Source organism: Corticium candelabrum, chromosome 1, assembly GCF_963422355.1.
Source record: "Corticium candelabrum chromosome 1, ooCorCand1.1, whole genome shotgun sequence".
NCBI classification, from domain to species: domain Eukaryota; kingdom Metazoa; phylum Porifera; class Homoscleromorpha; order Homosclerophorida; family Plakinidae; genus Corticium; species Corticium candelabrum.
The window spans coordinates 8374889-8393724 of NC_085085.1; the positions used below are offsets into that span (position 1 = coordinate 8374889).

Below are 18836 nucleotides of genomic sequence, written 5' to 3' on the forward strand. Positions count from 1 at the left end.
CCACAATTTCATTCTAAATTTACCCAAAAAATATCATTTGGGTAAGTGAATTCACATCTCCAGTCAATCGTAGGCATGCAGCATTCAAGGCTTATTGCTTACTAGCAAGCACGACCTATAACAAGAAGACATCTCTGGAACGGGCTCCAAAAAAGCCACAGAACAGAGATTTCACAGCAAGTATAACAAAATTTTCCACCATAGACTGTAAAGAGAGTGAATGAAAGCAGACACTACCATCATATAACTAAGATTACACACATGAGATCAGGAAAAGCAAAGTAAAAAGAAAGAGTAACGTCACTGTCAGACAATAACATGACAGCAGGACTCTCAGAACATTGGTGGAACTGTTGCTTCATGTACTCCACCAACAGCTGCAGATCTTGAAGAAAGGAGTGTAGTAAGATAAGTGCAGTTTAGGGTGCCTCGCTCAGAGTCACCATCCTACATGTGTCACCACATTGACTGCTGACTGCCATTGCATTTGCTACTAGCTGCATGACATTGTGGACGCTGTGTTGTTGCTTGTCATTACTTCTGCATCTGTAGAAGACCGTTCTCTAGATGGAGCATTTCCTGTTCTCCACCACAATCTCTGTCACCAGACTAGAAGTGAAGCCCTGAAATGATACTCGCACGTCTAGTTTAGATTGACCACAGCTCTTCAATTCCTGAAAACTTAATCATGCAGTCACAAACTGCATACCAGCAACAGCAGCAGCTTTGCATTCACATCCTCGTAAACCCCGTCTTTCTCTTGTGCACTTATTTCTACACCCAGACGTCACATGCACTCTCCTTGGATAGGCTACAACTGAGACGCACAACGTGGTCATAATACAACCAAAGATTACAATGGTAACCTAAACCTATACTTTGTTGGCTTTTGGATAGACATTATCTGACTGGCTCAACATAGTAGACATGTACATCTCTCGAGGAAGCCAGTTTATTCTAGGCGTGGCCAGCAGCCTGCACGCAATACGCGCTTTCTACCCAAGGCAAAAGAATGCACATCAATCTGGACTGTGCTCCACACAGTAAACTAAAGTTAAACATATCAATTAGTGAACCTAGTATGTTAGAAATACCTTTGTCTCCTAAAGAATGTGATTAAGCTAAACTATGTTGTTCCACTCACTTTGTGTATGATACAATGTCTTCTCTTTCCAGTGCAGCTTCCAGTTGTGAATTAAATTCCATTCTAAGGATGCGATTCTGTACTTTGAAAACATTTGTTACACGAACTCCACTGAAACAACCTGTCTACACAACAATAATAAATTGTGACTAAAAATAAACAAATGATACATCTACCACCACACAAGGAATTCTAAACAAGATACCAAAGTTGCACAAGCTACCACAAGGAACTAGAATGGTGTTCTATTGTCTTCAAGCATCACCCTCTGTTAGGTCTTAAACAGTACAGTTGCATCAACATTTACGCAATGCTACTTATTGCTCCCTTGTTTCTATATGCAATATTATCAACAACTAAATTTACTGGTACGAATCCTCCTTTCTAAACAACATGCTTACTCAACTGCAGTCTTGCTGAATTTGTCTTAAAGGAGCATTCCAGAGATATGCGCTAGCTGCTGGCTCCGCCTTTGCTCTGCTAATGGGAAATATATACTAGCCAAGTTGGGTATCTGGGAGCCATCTCAGAGCAAACTCAACAGATGTACGTTCAGAACGTTTAAAAAAAATAAAAACTGACAGGGCCGTTTCAAGAATTTTGTCTGCTAAGTGAAGCATTTTGCATGCCATCAGATCTCGTGAGCCTTACTGACATAATCATGTTCCCGGAAAAGGTCTTTCTGTTGTTTCCGTCGCTCTAAGAACAGTGGAAACCGTCGGGCTACTTTCAGACTGTCTACAGACTGACTTCCTTTTCGTGTGATTTATTTCCGTCCAGCAACATTCAAGAGAATAGGCGTATTGAGGGATATCATGCACTAACTTGCAAGTGGGGTGAATGTCCCATTTATTGCCATGACAGTGTTTTGAATTGTTTCTATGACATGACGAGATCTCTTGGTTTTTATTGTCAAAATTAAGGAACTAACAGCACAATTTGAAGACAACAAATGTCCCAACAATGCCATTATAATTACAAATATTGCAAGCTATTTTTAGACATTGCTCACCCATTGGCAAAACAATCCATTAGTTCTAGCAATGACTCCTCACAGCAGAAAAAAGAGAAAACAACATAGACAGTATTTGTCTAAGTCACAAAATCTAGAATACCTATTTCGTCCAATAGCTTTAGGAGTATGGCTATTGAGGAAAGAAGACAGAAGAATTGTTGGAGGAATTTTCAAACTATTCTCATTTATCACTAAAAACAATACATTGGAAACAAAAAATCCCAGTTTGTCTTAATTAATTCAGCAAGCCAATTCATCTATTCTATTGGAACAGTGAACTCAATAGCTGGTCGTGTCTAGCAGCAAAAGGGTTCAATTAGTTCCATTTCTGTAATATATTTTGGTGCAGATACAACCCAATTTAATGTTGATTTTCACTGAGTATAAGGGTTATATATTAGCTAGATTGTAATAACTACACATCTATAGTGTTCTGTTTATATTTAGTATATGCTGACTGTAGATTCCTCTAAACGTCATTGCTGTTGTGTTTACCAATATTTTACAAGGAAAAATGACAAGAGAGAGAGAGAGAGAGAGAGAGAGAGAGAGAGACCAAATCTAATAACAAAATCAGTACATAACAGCATACCTCATAATCAGCAGCACGAAATCCATTCTGAATCAAATCACAACAAGAAGAGTACCTAACACCAACCACAAAATTCACCAATTTAACATAATCTAACATAACAAAACCTACCAAACATCTCCTGGTTTTCCCACTTCATAAGAAACATTGCCTCCTGTTTGTAGTTCTAGCAACAACATTTGCTTTCTCATTTCAGCTTCAGAAATTAAACAGTCCTTCACAGTATCATACCAAGCCCGTAACCTGCACATTAGAGTAAATTAAGCAAAGCTTCAGTACATGAAAAACAAACACAAACAGTTGTAGTTTTCCTTCAAGTTCATTGATCCTTTGCATAAGTGCAGACTGCTTGGCAATAAATCTGTCATTCTTACAAATGTCTAAAGCATACGATGATGACTACAAATTCCACATCACGACATAGACCCACTTTACCCTCTTCATTTTCTGTCAGCAAACTTGACTCATCATTCAATTCCAGTTGAATCTAAGGAAAACACTAGTTCAAGTGCACACATCACACACACACACACACACACACACACACACACACACACACACACACACACACACACACACACACACACACACACACACACACACACACACACACACACACACACAAACACACACCACAATCAAAACAGGCTATCAGCAGGACCTGCTTTACTTCACAAAGTAATCTTCTCAGTCTTGACTCCAATCTGGTCTCAATGCCTTTCACCTCTTTTGCTCTCTTTGAAAACTTGTCATTCAATTGATGTTGAAGAACACGTTGTTGAATGCCATAGTATACCTTCTTCCTCACAACTGTCATCTACATACATTACACAAGTACATAAATAAATAATTCATTCTACAATGCTGTCCTTGTTACATTTGCTCTATAGCTAAAAACATTGATATTCTTGTTGTCCAGAAAAATAATTGTTCATTAAATAAATGCAATAATATAACGTCACTGTGTGTGTGTGTGTGTGTGTGTGTGTGTGTGTGTGTGTGTGTGTGTGTGTGTGTGTGCATGAGCATATGCACGCACAAGAGGAGAGAAAGACAGTAAATAAATACAAAAACTACTTCGGAATGAAACCAAACATCCGACAATAAAAACCAAACATTAGTTAACAAATGCATAAAATAATATGCACTACTGAATGTACCGGCCACTAATGAACAACGCATGCTGGCTAAATTACTAACATTCAACTCTTTGTCTCTATCTGATTTCACACTCTGCATGTTAAAAACAAAAAATGACTGGTTTACATACCTCCACTAGTTCTCGGAGAGCTTGTGATGTGACACTGAAAGTGTCTAAATGAGTGAGTTGAGGCAAGTGATAGAGAACATGTGTAGCATAGTTGCATTGAAGACAGACCGGAGCAGGACCAAACAATGGATCTTGAAGACTGAGGCTGCTGAGATTAGGTAAATCTGCCAAATTTGTTAAATCCTAAAGCAATCAGATACCAAAATCATAACATTCGGCACATCAGTTTTCATTAATTAAGTCAGAAAACTAATGGTGTGGAACAGGTCCTATGGGTAGGTAATATTTCAGGTGTTTGCTTACTTCTACCTAGATGGTTGTCAGTGTCAAATCATTATAAAATGTATATTCCAAACAGTGATTGAGCATCTCCTGATCTGTCTAAGCAAAAGTTGACTTATAACCTGTACAGTTCACCAGATGGTGTAAATGTGCTATGCAGAAAGTCACAAGAATACAGAAAGACTGACATTCGTATTAACAATTAATCTACAAACTCTAATACAAATTACCTTAAATGATGAGATTGGATTACCAGACAAGTTCAAAATTTCAATACTGCTACAAGATGACAATGATTTGCCTACAAAAAATTACAATTATTATTCTCAACCATCTAGTTCTAATGCCTTCATTCATATTTATTTATCCAAACTTAACCATATAATGTCATTGCAGCTTATACAACAGTTCTGTTCTACAAGTGTCAGTGCCATCTCTACAAGTTCCATATTAAAGCCCATGCTAATGTTACATTAAGTCATTCAATAACTAGGGCTGTGTTTCCACTAGCGCTTAAACCGATTAACAACAAGTGGTTTAAGCTAAACTGGTTTAAGGATTGACCTGTTTGCATGCTTGAAGATGGTCACTGACACAGCTGTTCTGATATTATCTACTATTATTTTGTTGGTATCGAATCGCCTCTAAACATGGAAGTGTCATCAAATAACTAGAGAGAAATCAGCAGCTACTGCATGTACCTACGTAAATAATGCTGAGAATAGAGTTTCAGTGACAACAACTGTTGCTCTGACTGTACAGTCCAATGTATCGCAGCAAGCATCGTTCCAGGAATACTGCTCCATTACAAACAAATTTGTCCAGACCTGTATATCCCAGATGCACAAGTCTCTAGTGGAAAAGTTGCCTTCTGGAACAGGTTTAGTTTATAAACTTGCCTAATTAAGCTAAACTAAAATTTGTTTAATGTGGAGCTAGCGGAAGCACAGCCTAGGCTGCTGACCACACCAGCAAATATCAAAATAAAAATTTAAGTTACTTATTGTACTTAATTAGGCAAGTAACAAAGTATCTAGCAATAATATGTCAGATGAGATACACATTCAAGTAGAAGTATTAATTAAATAAAACTAAATGCCAAAAGACTACATAAATTATTATTGTTACTTTATGTGACAGCAAAATGTCTTCACACTTGTTAGCATCTTGTGATTTCTCACAAACAGCACAAGAGTAATGGGTGCATTACAACTTGCCTGTGCAAAATAATTAACTTTAAAGGTAGCTTTTTCATATCAAACCAAATGAGACCTCAAAAGTCTCAAGTGCACGTTGTTTGCCTGATCTACAGAATTTCTATACAATCATTTGTATTTTCATCATGTCTCTTAACTTGTAACTCTTAATAGCCTCTGAAACATCTCTCCAGCCTAAAAGTGCTAGAAAGTCAAACCAATAGCATCAGACTTCTCCATGAGTGTCCTGCTTCCAGACACTAAACCAGATTTCATCAAATTTTAATTAGAAGAATGCTGACAAAGTTCATGCATGCTCAACCACTCTACTCACACCACGTTATGTCTGTCCACTAAAATATACAGGTTATAAACGTGTTCTATGTGCTTTGTTTCTTACCAATCACTTTGATTCTATTTTGAGCCAAATTTAAGTCCCAAAGCTTTGTCAAGTCATCAAGACCCTAAGAAAACCACACAGATACTAGTTACTAACCACAGCAATATAATCAGTCTTAATTAACCTACGGAAATTGATTAATTACAGCTGTCAATGCAACTGTACCTGCAGAAACTGTGTGTCTATTACAAATTCACAATACTGGTGCATAGGCTCATTCAAATAAAAATTGAGTACACCAGAGTCAAAATTGCCTTCATCTGGCATCGTCGTTTTGTTGATCTGACTCTTCGTTTTCCCGTAAATCATAATGACAAGACTCGTACCCAGTCCTCCTCCTCGTGCGCACTCCACGTGTTTAGCATTTTATGTTATGAAATGTTATAGTGCAGTTTGTTGAAATGCACTGCAGTATGATCTATTCAAACACCACTTCATTCATTAGTTACTACTCATAATGTACTCTTCATCTGTGCAGAGAGCTGCCTTCATCCTTAGAACACTACACTAACTGTCTAGAACTATCGATTATGTCAACTCTCTGGTTTTTATTGCTGTAATATGTACGTAATTGGTTTATTGTCAATATACCATATTTCTAGACAATAGCAGTTCAAGGTGATGCCCTGACTTTCAATTTTGCCGTAGTATGTACGTAATTGGTTTTACTGTAAAATACCATATTTCTCACTATACAAACAAAGAAACACCATACACATAAGGCAAATGCTGAGCAAGTTGAATCTGAAATCAAGTCAGATCTAAAGCATGTACTGGAACTGGCTAGAGAAACAGGTGCCTCTACTTGGTATACAGTTCTTTCCTTGGATGAATACCAATTCTCATTACAAAAATCAGAGTTTCATGATGCTCTTTGCCTTCGCTAGATGGCGCCCTCTTCATATGACTGATCAATGTACTTGTGGTAAACCATTGACTATAGACCATTCACTGTCATTGTCCAACTGGTGGAATTCCCACAATAAAACATAATGAACTAGGAAACCCATTTGATGTCATGTTACTGATGTTTACCACAATGTTGAGATTGAACTGGTTATTCCACCACTAAGTGGAGAGATATTACCACAACGATTAGTCTCGCGTAGCCAGACCCTTCTGCCACGTCATACAGTACTTCCGGGCAGTATGACATGGTGGAAAATGTCTGACTATGCAAAACTAGTGCATGCCATGGAAAGACGCGAAACCAGTGTCACTTTCGTTTCCATATTTGATCAAGGTCGTCAAGCTGCGTAACAGCGTGCATCGCAAACAGGTCACTGCTAGCACCTTTCTGAGACATGAGTCTACTTTCATTTGATCAGGACCAAGACGGGACAACAAAGCAAGATGACTCGAAAGAGTCTGGTGGTGGGAACAGGTCTTTGCAATCTGTTTGTGTGGATCAAGGAACAAATAAAGCCGCACCGTCGCATCAATGTCAGGGCATGTGAGTTAAACAGAGACTGTTAATATTTGTGAGCCCGCTGCTAAGTGATCTAAGAAGTTTACTATATCTTGGCTGACTGATCCAAAATTCAAGTCATGGCTTGTATATACGATGAGTGTATAGAAGAAATGACGTGCCGTTTTTGCTTGGACAGCAACATGGACAATAATTTCACAAGAGGTTGCAAGGATCTGCAGAAGAGTGCATTGACCAGACACATCAATCCTGCCTTCTGCAAAGATATGAGATCAGTCCCTGACAGAGAGCAAAGGAAGGCTTATGCTACTGCAGTACAGAATTCCCTCACTTTCAAGGAAGCAGCAGTAAACAAGGCTTTAAAATGTGTATATTGGTTGGCATATGAGGAAGTGGCCAGTATGAAATTTCCATCTCTTATCCACCTTTTGACTTTCATGGGAGATCCTGACATCCGTCATCTAGCTGTGAGGACCCAACACGGACAGGAATGCAGCTGAATTATGAGTCAAGTCATTCAATTGAAGACTTCCAGATGGCACTAAAGGAAGTAGTTGAGGTTAGGGTATTGGCCAAGTTCATGCATTGTCTGTAATTAGTATTTTGGGTGATGAACCACTGATAGAACCATTATCCAGAACTACTTGTCTACGCAAAGTCTGTAGACTTAGTTACTGGCAAAGTTGAAGAGTATTTTCTTGCCAATGTAGACTTTGTAGGAACTGCATCTGCTCCTGCCATCGACAACAGGCTGTTGCAAGTGCTGGGAAAGAAACATTTCTTTGCAAAGTATCACCGATTTGGGAACAGATGGTGCTGCTGTCATGACAGGCAGGCACAGAGGAGTGGGTGCTATTTTGAAAGCAAGCTGTCCACATGTTCTCCAAATTCATTGCATAGCACATCGTCTGGCCCTTGCCTCTGGACAAGCTACTGACACTGTACAATATTTTAAGGAGTATCAAGCCACAGTGAATGCTCTGTACAACTACTTTCAGCACTCAACAACAAGGACGTCTACGCCAGATGTAAGCTGTTATCAGTGACCATACTACAACCTTGCAGCAAACTTTTAGATTAGGAAGTACAGAACACAATCTGCATTATGGAAAGGCAACATTGGTGTTTGAAGACTTGATTATGATGTCAATGTCAGGGTTACACGAGATGTATCTATTGTGTTAACATCAAAGCAGCCAACAACTCTAACCACACCTCAGACACAGTTATGCAAACATATGCAAATATAGTTTCTATGTATATAAGGACTGATCTCTTAGCAAAAAATTTTCCTCTAAAATAATTGCTGAAATTTAATTTCGGATGTAATACCGTATTTCCGCACATTTAGCTACATGCCGGTTTAAGCCGGGAATTACCAGGGTGCCGGTATAACCCAAGGTATACTGGCATGCCGGAGAGAGAGAGACGATTTGACCACCCTCCCTATAGACTGGACCCATAGATCTATGTTACATCCATTCTTAGATATTGATTGAACTAACATAAATAAACACGAAGACGTATATACTTTTCCATCTAGATGTAATATATAATCAACCCTATAATGTTTGATTTTCTCTGTTTTCATCCTCCTCTTCTTCATTGTCTTCCTCTCTTCCTTATCTGTCAGTCCTGTGTATTCTTCTGCTTGTTCAGACCTAATCCTGTATGCAATAACAAGACACTCCACATTCCCTGGCAACTTTCATTTTGTTTCCACCAGCTCGTTGTACTTGTGTAGTACCGCTAACTTTTTTGATTGTGTGTGTGTGTGTGTGTGTGTGTGTGTGTGTGTGTGTGTGTGTGGGTGTGTGTGTGTGGGTGTGTGTGTGTGTGTGTGTGTGTGTGTGTGTGTGTGTGTGTGTGTGTGTGTGTGTGTATTCTAGACTTTTTGTAGAGTGGGGGGTTTGGGTTGGTTTTGGGTTAGTTTTTAAAAATATATGCACTGCATAAAATAAAAAACTATAAAATAAAATATATGACCTTCTAGCTCTGCCACACTGCAAAGATCCATCTTGATATCTTCTGGCTGCTCGACTTTTCTCTTTTCTAGCTGGGCTCCGGGAAAGCTGCATTCAACGAATCGAATTACAGTGCGTGTACAGTAGAATTACAACGTATATGTAGTTGCTCCCTCGCCATTACCGGCACTCTCTTGTGCTATACCGGCATACCGGTATCGTTACCAAAGTCCGACAAGCAAGTTTCTGGTAATCCCCGCTTATACCGGCATGCAGCTAAATGTACGGAAATACGGTATATGATAGTTGGGGAACCTAATCTACTATTAATGCACATACCAGATCCGTCATTCTTATTGCTACAGCAGACTTAAATTACTGTTGAACTTTTCAGTTGCCAGCTGTTGAAACACAAGTTGATAGGTACTGGATTCTGATATCCCAGCAATTGATTCATTTTTGTTCTTGGTGTGCGTCAAGTCACTGCTCTCGTACTCCAAAATATGACAGACACTTTTTTACAGTTAAAGACAAGTTATGGCACTTTGCTGGCAAGAGAAGCACTTGCAGAAAACCCGGCCTGCTCTGTTCCAGAAGAAATTACACAAAACTGACGAATTTAACACGCGCTAGTGTACTTATTACACGTACATAAACAGGTTGTACTCAATCGAGGAATGCTTCGCAGAATGTTTTACAGTGTTTTCTGTAGAAACCTGTCAATTACGCGATATACCAGCCTAAAGCTGAGTGGTTACCATAGCAACACATTGCGACAGCCAGGCAGAAAGATGGTCTTGCTAAGGGTTTTCTCCACACTTGACCGAAGGCCAACAACCATGTTCGTGATTGTCGGCACGTCAGTTAAGTAAAGCTTATCTGAGTCTCAGCTTGTTGGAAGAAAGTTACAATGTAACTCAATTTCTGAGGCTTTTCAGACTTGTCCCGTAGACTATAGTGCGTAACAAATGTGTGTCCTACATCGCTCACTAAATGTCTCTCTGCAATATTTATAATGGGATTGAACATCATTTACTTTAATTAAAAGCATTTTGACAGCTGCATGAATGACCAACCAATCTGAACCTGGTGGCCACATGACAAATCCAAATTTCTGAAGAGTTGACCAAAGAATTACTAATCTACTATCAATGAGTAGAAAGTAAACCAACTGTGTTAAAGTACACTCAAACCTCCCTAATCCAGACCTCCAAGATCTGGACACCTCCCTAGACCGGACACTTTTACCCAGTGCATATCATGTCTTGGGGCTCCAAGGGTAAGCACTTTAGCAAGAAACTCTCCGTATAAACACTCAAATTCTCAAGCCTTCTTGACTATAATTATGTGCCAGTGCGTAAAAGAATGCATATGTAATGTATGTAACTCTATTACAAAGCACACAGGTACATTACAGTGTAGTACAAGTGTATATCGTACACACATACTGTATGCAGAAGTGGTATGACGTTCACCAAACCTTACATTATAATGGTCTGGGATTCCATGGATATAATGAACGTTACCTATCAAAAATAGACTCAATGGCACACAGCACTAACCATAATTCTTAGAGTTTGATGTAGAAATCAAAGCACAGGCAGTGCTGATTTACTACAAGAACGCAAGATACCAAGTGAAATCAAACTCAAACAACATGCACTGATCACACATATGGCATAACTTCCCTCTACAGTGTAACGCCACTTCCTCCAAGCCAGGGTTATCTTAACCCTCAGTTAACCCCGGTCTCAGCATAGTTAACTTGGATTTAGTGAACTTACATTCAAACCACTGGGTAATCCAAAGTTAATCGAAACTGACCCTATGTGTGAGCACACTCACTGACTTCCTGAACTTCATGCTACCAAACACTGCAACCTAAATAATTCCACGTTAGGTTTTACACTTACTATAGTATATAAATTTCTAATGTAAACAGCAAAGCATGTCACTTGGTAAACAAATGCACCACAAAACAGTGGCGGATCCAGAAATTTAGCACAGGAAGAGTGCAAAATAGGTGACCAGGCAAATACTTTAATGACTTAGCTAACAAACCCAATTGTCACTGTCATGTCCTCATACCATTGTTGTTGCCACAGATCATACTTGACAGCTATGTAAACATCACGCCAACTTCCATTTTGCTAAGTCAGATAATGTATGCTACCAGCTTTCCTCCACACATCTGTTAATGTTTTCACGATCTTTAAGACATTGCTTTGGCTGTGATAGTTTTAAACACTGACCAAAAGCTGTGCAATAATTAGTATGAGCTGGAGATATGTGGCAATGACTTGAGCAAAAAGGATATGCACTTTGCATGCCGCCATCTAGATCCACCACTGCCAAGGCTATACACTAACTTTGGCACTACACCAATCAACATCAATATCAACTAATAATAGTCTAATATCCACCATTAGTAACTCATAAGTCTTCGCACAAACCTCTATTGCTGTGATACGATTGTCATTCAGCCATAATTTCTGCAGTTTCACCAGGTGAGCTACGTTCTCTATTTGTGTAATGCAATTTGAATACAAATGAAGTTGCTCTAATGAAGAACAATGTTCCAAGCCACCAATCACCTGCCAACAACAAGAAGATAAAACGCCTGTAAGCAATTACAACTGCCACACTACATTTCATAAATACTGTTGTGCATCAAGTGTATATGTTGAGTCGTCAGTTACAAACACAATTTAAACTGTACACTGGATCTGACTTTGATCCACATTATAACCATGTAAGATGAAACATTGGCAGGAATTTATTTTGGCGGTTGGACATTGTTGTTAGATAATGCTAGACGTACGATATTACTCATCGACTAGTTTTGTACCCGCGTCATGGAGAAGTCCGCGATTGACAGCATATATGTATTTGTGCATGGCCATCACATTTCCATAGCATACTGGTCACCAACGATAGCTTCACACCCTTCTTCTCATGTTTAACCTCCCTGCAGCGCTTGACTTATAGGCACAATAGATAGCAAGCAGGAGATGCCATCTTGTGGACTTCACCTTGTGGCCTCATCCTCGTGACATACTGCCAAATCGCCATTAGATGCCTGATCCACCATGGGTGATGACGTCAACATATCCCAGTGGCCAAATTAATGGCAAATTTTATAGTGGCACTCGCTGAGAAATCCGCCAATCCACCAAAATAAATTCCCCGCCAATATTTCATCTTATATACAGTAGATAGGTACTTGAACGTCACCAAATATGTAAAAGATTTGGAGTCCAATTTGAGTAACCAGAAGTCAAATATAACATGCACGAGTCTCTTGCAAACTAACAAAACTACCTGACTCTATGCTCCAGAGAAAAAGTCAGAGAGGCACGTGCCATCCTTATAAACTATACTATGCAACTTTGTGCTTCAATACAGTGTTACATGTAGAAGTAAGTACCAGAAATTGTCTGAGCAAGTTAGTGTGTAGCATTTACATGTCTGCATGTACATGTGGTGTTTGTGTTTGTGTTTATGTTTGTGTTCATTTGTTTGTTTGTGTGTGTTTGTGTGTTTGTGTTTGTGTTTGTGTGTATGTGTACAGTGTGGTGCTATAGCTCAGTTGGTTAGAGAGTCGTCCAATAGAATGTGTACATCCGAGATCTTGCAGGGTTGCAAGTTCAAGTCACAGTGATGGCGAGCTATGGCATAATTTCCTTGGGCAAGAATCTCACACACAATTGCCTCTCTCAACTCAGGAGTATAAATGAGTATCTGGACTTTGACTGGGAGACTAAGCGGCCATCGGATGTGACGGACATCAGCCACTGGGGTCCAGGTGAGACTTCGGGTGCTCACACCTCAGTTGGCTTCACAAGCCGGTGCTCATGTGAGTACTTGGCCCGGCTCCAGAGATTGCTAGCGCAGGCCAGAGTTCTCCTGAGTAGCGCACAGGAGCCAGCTGTTAGCTGGGACGTGACCAATATCTAGCAGCTCCTAACGTTTAGTTAGTTTAGTTTTTTGTTTAGTTAGTTTAGTGTGTGTACAGGTGCATGGGCATGTGTGTGGTGTCTGTAGCTTAATTTTTAAGGAGTTGTACTTGAGGAGAAACTTCCAAGGCCTTCAGGTTGCAAGTTTAAAGGTACACCCTGTCGTTTAGCGCTACGCCCCCGTAAACTTGATTGCATACTATACGCAATCAAGTTGGAAGGTTGGGCTGAACTACAGGCAAAGCTGGCTATCAGAGTGTACTCACTGTTACAAATAAGGAAAACATATGGGAGCAATTTTGCAATCTTGTTGTTGAAGCAGAGTTAGGGTCGCACGCAAAACAACTCGTCATCTTTCCTCAGGTCGAAGGCACCGAATAGGTTACATTTTGGACAAAACCAGGTTTGAACATGTGAGCGCTACATATCAGCGTGAAAACAGAGCGCATACAATGATCACATGGTAAGCAATAAGGAGGTCACGTGATAAGTGCAAGCGCACAAATGCAGTGCAGTTGGTCCCTTCAGTCTTGCATTGGCATCCATGCCCATTTCATAACCCATGAGCACATTTTCTCAACGTCTCGCGAGTGTCTTTCTAGCATTTTGATGGTAGCGAGGTTCCTAGCATTAGCGTGTGTTGACGAAATGTTCCTCACGTGACCAATATATGCACTCTGTTTTCAGGCTATTTGCTGCTAATATCTAGCGCTCTCATATCCAGCTTTGTCTGTAGTTCAGACCAACCTTCCATCTTGATTGCATAGCTATGCAATCAAGTTTGCATGGGCGTAGCGCTAAACGATAGAGTGTACCTTTCAGTCTGTAGTGAGCACAGCATCATCCCCTTAGGCAAAAGCCACTAGCCTGAAACTTCCAGACCAGAGAGCGTGCAAAGCGTGCAACGTTAGTCTGGACCAAAATGATACCAAAATGATTTCAGAAGTACTTATCAAAAGCTATGCTAAATGGTAGTCTAACAGCCTAGGGTCGTTTAGCCTCAAACTTCCCGACCAGAAAGCACACGAAGCACGCAAACTCTAGTCTGGACCAGAATGGTACTAAAATGATTTCAGAAATAGCCTTCTAAGCCAATCAGCGTCTTAGAACCAGAATGTCGGTTGTAAATTCTGATTGGTTTAGCAGTAATTGGTTATGCTAAGTGCACTAACGCTGTTTACGTGCGTGAAATCCTCCTGGCAGCTAAGTGCATGCAAGAGCCGTGAATAAAGACTTTGGTGTAAGTACACGTCTTAGTTTTAGTTGCAGCTTCAGTTCTGCGATCTTTCAAGCGTGTGGTGACAGGTCATGCATAGCAGCGTCGCTAGACCATCATCACCTTTGACAGCTGTTCGAGCGGTAGTCTCACTAGTCGAGCAGTTAGACTAGCTAGCGTTCTGCAGCAGAATCAAAGAGTTGTCGTTTCATGCCATCCACCAAGATATATCGCAGCAAACACGGCAAAGGTCTCTTTTTCATTTGTGAGATCTCATGGCATTTACAAATGATATGTTTGCATAATGCAAAATCACGGTATCTTTCCATCTCATTATTGAACTAGGTCAAACGATCCTACACTGTTGGACTACAATTTAGCATTGCTTTTTTATAAGTACTTCCGAAATCGTTTTAGTATCATTTTGGTCCAGACTAGAGTTCGCGTGCTCTCTGGTCTGGAAGTTCAAGACTAAGGGTTGTTTTCCCTAGTTCAATAATGAGATGGAAAAATACCGTGTTATTGTATTGCACAATCATATCATTGGTAAATGCCATGAGATCTCACGAACAAAGACTAGATGTCTGCCAGTGTCTGCGGCGTTATCTTGGTAGAAGGCATGAAACAACGACTCTTTGATTCTGCGACAGAACACTAGCTAGTGTAACCGCTCAACTAAGTGAGACTACCGCTCAACCACTTGTCAAAGGTGATGGTCTAGCGACACTGCTGTGCATGTCCTATCACCTCAAGCTTGAAAAGATTAAAGAACTGGAGCTAAAACTACAACTAAGACGTGTGCATGCACCAGAGTTTCTATTCAAAGCTCTGGCATCCACTTAGCCACCCAGGAGGATTTCACACATAATCAGCGTTAGTTCACTTAGCATACCAATTACTGCTAAACCAATGACAATTTACAACTGACATTCCAGTTGTAAGACGCTAATCGGTTTCAAAGGCTATTTTCGAAATCATTTTAGTACCATTCTGGTCCAGACTAGAGTCACATGCTTTGCGTGCTCTCTGGTCTAAAAGTTTGAGGCTAAAAAGCCACTCACACTTGCCTCTCTTGGCTCAGCAGCACAAATGAATATCTGGTCATTGACTAGAAATGGACAATACTGCTGTCTTGGCAAAAAGTAAGACACTCCTATGCTAAACAGGTACTAGTAGGTGTGGGCCTTGGTGCCAAGTCTTAAATCTGAGCAACATTCAATGCTTCCTAAACGCCTCTCCAGCAAATACTCAGTGCCAGCCCAGACACTCCAAGTAGTGCACAAAGGCTCTGTCAAGACAGGGGAACTATCTTCAAATAGCACTCATCCATTTGTCGATTGTTTGTGTATGCCCACATATGCATGCATATGCACGCGCGCACCGCGTGCACACACACACACAATTTTAAAGTCCGTTCAAAGAATGGAGAGCCCGTGGGAAAATTCCCGTATCTTGGTAAGTACGCCCCCTACACCGTTGCTACACATATCATTCAAAAGCACGTGACTAGGTGGAGTCAGATCTCTGGACAAATTAACTCTATAGATCCTGTGTTCGTAGATACAGCATATTTCCTGAAAGAGACTCCTCCCATGCATTACCGATAAAGAATACTGCCAGTAAATGACACCCACGACACTAATTGTACTAATCATTGTTATCATTCTCGTCGTCTCCTAGCAGGATCTCTTCACTGTCTGAAGAGTCCTCTGCACCTACTTCTATAACTAGACTTTCTACTGCTTGTTCTACCACGCCGTCTGTTCTGTAGTGGTTTTCCACTTTCTGGATAATGTGGTCGACACACTTTTTCCATTTGGTCGCCGTCACGTTTTCAACGCCTTCTCTGGCCAGTTGTTCGATGGCTCTCATTGTAAAATCCTTGTTGTGGTCTGCAGCGTATCCTTTGACTTGCGCCCATACCAGTTCTATAGGATTCAGTTCACAATGGCCCACCGGAAGTCTGAGGACATCATGACCTGCATCATTGGAGAGAACGTCAGTGAGGTATTTCGTTTGTGGGTTGGTTGCCTTTAGTAGCATGAACAACTCAGATTTCAGGCATTGCTTATCGTAGGTAATACTGTGCTTGTCCAGGTACGCCATTATATCCTTTTTCGTACTGCTCTTGTCGGGCACTTTCTCAACAACACCATTGTGGTACTTGGCGTTGTCAAGGACAATGACTGACTTGGGCGGACAGTGAGGCAACAGCTGTTTTTGGTACCATTCCATAAAATGCTTGGTATTCATTTCATCGTGATAATCCCCGCTTCCCTTCTTACCCCTGAAAATGAGAGCTGCGTTGAGAATCCAGCCGTGCTCACTGCCAGCGTGGAGAATGATGAGCCTACCACCTTTTCCTGATGGCACTCGGATACCTCCTCTGCCATCATAGTCTAGCCAGCAACGTTCATGGATATGATGGGCGTTCAACCAGGTTTCATCCAGGTAGACTATCATTCTATTGTCGGAACGGAAAGTTTGTATTTTTCTCAGGTAATCGTGTCTCGCTGCAATTATTCTATGCTGCTCATACAATGAAACCTTTTTGTTTCGTCGCTTGTAGCAAAACCCCATCCGCCTGACAGTGGCATACAACGTTGTCCTCCCAAATGGATACTCAACGTCTTCTTGCAAGGCCAACAGAAGTTTCTCCATGGTAGGCAGTTCACCGCTGGTGTAGAATCTGTGTATTCTACAACGAATAACGCCTTCTAAAAAGTTATCCGTTTCTTGCTGTGCTGCTCCTGACCCTGATTTTCTACCCAGCTTTGCTGGCCTGCTGACAAACCCTTGTGATCTCATTTCACTTCCAACTCGCTTCACAGACGCAGGTGACACTTGCAGAGCTTCTGCAGTTCGCTTGATTACGTAGCCAAAGAGAATCGGCGCTCCTGTGATCTTCTCACATTCAAAGAACTCTTTCACGCTTGCTATCATACCTTTGTTTGAGCTTCTGAAAGCTGTTTGTGGTTGTCTCTTTCTCTTTTGTTGTTGAGTAGCAGGAAATTCACTACCAGATGAATGATCAGACAGCAGTTGTAGGTCAGCTGACCGTGATGATGTTGAACTTTCAGGAACGTCTGAAGCAGCCACATGGGCGACGAGGACGCGACGTACTAAAGTAGATAGTAGGCAGCGAGGGCTGGGTAGCAACCATTGCTCTAATCGCTCGTTAAACGATTGTTAGTATTACAATACAGGATGATAGCAATATTTTTGAGTTCTAATTGTCTTATCTATTAACCACATTTCCCACGGGCTCTCCATTCTTTGAATGGACTTTAGAACTGATGCTCCATATTATATGAATTCAAATAGCTGTCTGCCCTCTTTAAACATCCAACCAATGCCAACACAAGCTCCATAAAATGCCAACTACTTACATAATTCACCTAACTTAACAATCGCCAGCAGCATGATCAAAAGGCAGGTGTATGCAAGTGACAGTCCCACACTAATTAGTTACAATACCCCAGTGGGTACAAGCTTTAGTTATATATACCGTCAGATTAGTCAGCATGTCTAGTTACAATTCAGAACAAATATGTATTGGACAAAAAAACCGACAAACAGACAAAAATATAAGAGGAACAGACAAACAAACCGAAAGACGGGAAGGCAGACGTATAGCCAAGTAGGGCAGAGACAGACAAATTAGGACCAGAACACACGCAAACAAGGCTAGCAGACAAACTGTGGTTCTCATTCTCAAACTCACATTGGCCCTCTTCACACATGCACATTGCCGTATACCTTCAAATTGCATTCGCATATCCACAACTCCCGCAAACAAACACAAGTCTCCAAACCAACGATGACATCAATCGCCTGACCAATCAAGACGAGTGTCTCCAGACGAGGAAACAAGTTCAATCCCACCATGCGAGGATAACCAGAGAAAAACATCTCCAACACATTCCTATCTGCAGCGTACGTTGTTGTTAGCTTATCGTAGCATAAGCCATTAGAAACGCACTGTACAAATGTGAGGCGTCGCAGTAAAAAGCTACACCGAAATTAGATTGAATAAGTTTTACCAAATCGCACAGAATTTCTTCGTTACTCTTGCGGACATCTCCCATTTTAATCGCGCTGAACACTCGAATTCTTGCGCATGAGTAACAGTGAGTTGACATGGTAACGGTTGTTAACAGTGTTGCGCATGCGTAAACAGCAATTTGACACATGACTGTACCCATAATAGTAACAACTGTAATTTTTTATATCATACTAGTTGTACGGTATCCGCAGGCGCCTCGCGTTGGTGAGTAACGCGTCCAACGGAGTTTTCTAACCGTCTACTGAACGCCGCGTTCTAGTTACTGACATAGAAATTGATATCGGCAAACATCAGCAGTGTTAGATG

At 40.8% G+C, this 18836-nt stretch overlaps 1 protein-coding gene across 3 annotated transcripts in view; it reads right to left on the bottom strand.

The window, feature by feature from the left end:
- The window catches only part of LOC134187687 (leucine-rich repeat-containing protein 9-like), a 56898-nt gene extending 38311 nt beyond the window's left edge, over positions 1 to 18587 (bottom strand). For 2 of the 3 annotated variants that reach the window (XR_009971146.1, XM_062655842.1), the window contains exons 1-12: positions 18508 to 18587; positions 18224 to 18445; positions 11746 to 11886; positions 5900 to 5963; positions 4534 to 4604; positions 4022 to 4204; positions 3413 to 3568; positions 3187 to 3238; positions 3050 to 3131; positions 2863 to 2994; positions 2752 to 2806; positions 1145 to 1269 (exon numbers count right to left, since the gene is read on the bottom strand). Coding sequence is in view for 2 of the 3 variants with exons in the window: in XM_062655842.1 (XP_062511826.1) it covers positions 1145 to 1269; positions 2752 to 2806; positions 2863 to 2994; positions 3050 to 3131; positions 3187 to 3238; positions 3413 to 3568; positions 4022 to 4204; positions 4534 to 4604; positions 5900 to 5963; positions 11746 to 11886; positions 18224 to 18445; positions 18508 to 18552 (1328 nt within the window). In the remaining variant the exon portion in view is untranslated. Of the gene's footprint in view, positions 1 to 1144; positions 1270 to 2751; positions 2807 to 2862; positions 2995 to 3049; positions 3132 to 3186; positions 3239 to 3412; positions 3569 to 4021; positions 4205 to 4533; positions 4605 to 5899; positions 5964 to 11745; positions 11887 to 18223; positions 18446 to 18507 lie in introns of those variants that run through there. The other variant, XM_062655852.1, reaches the window with a different exon arrangement.
- Between the last annotated feature and the right edge of the window lie 249 nt (positions 18588 to 18836).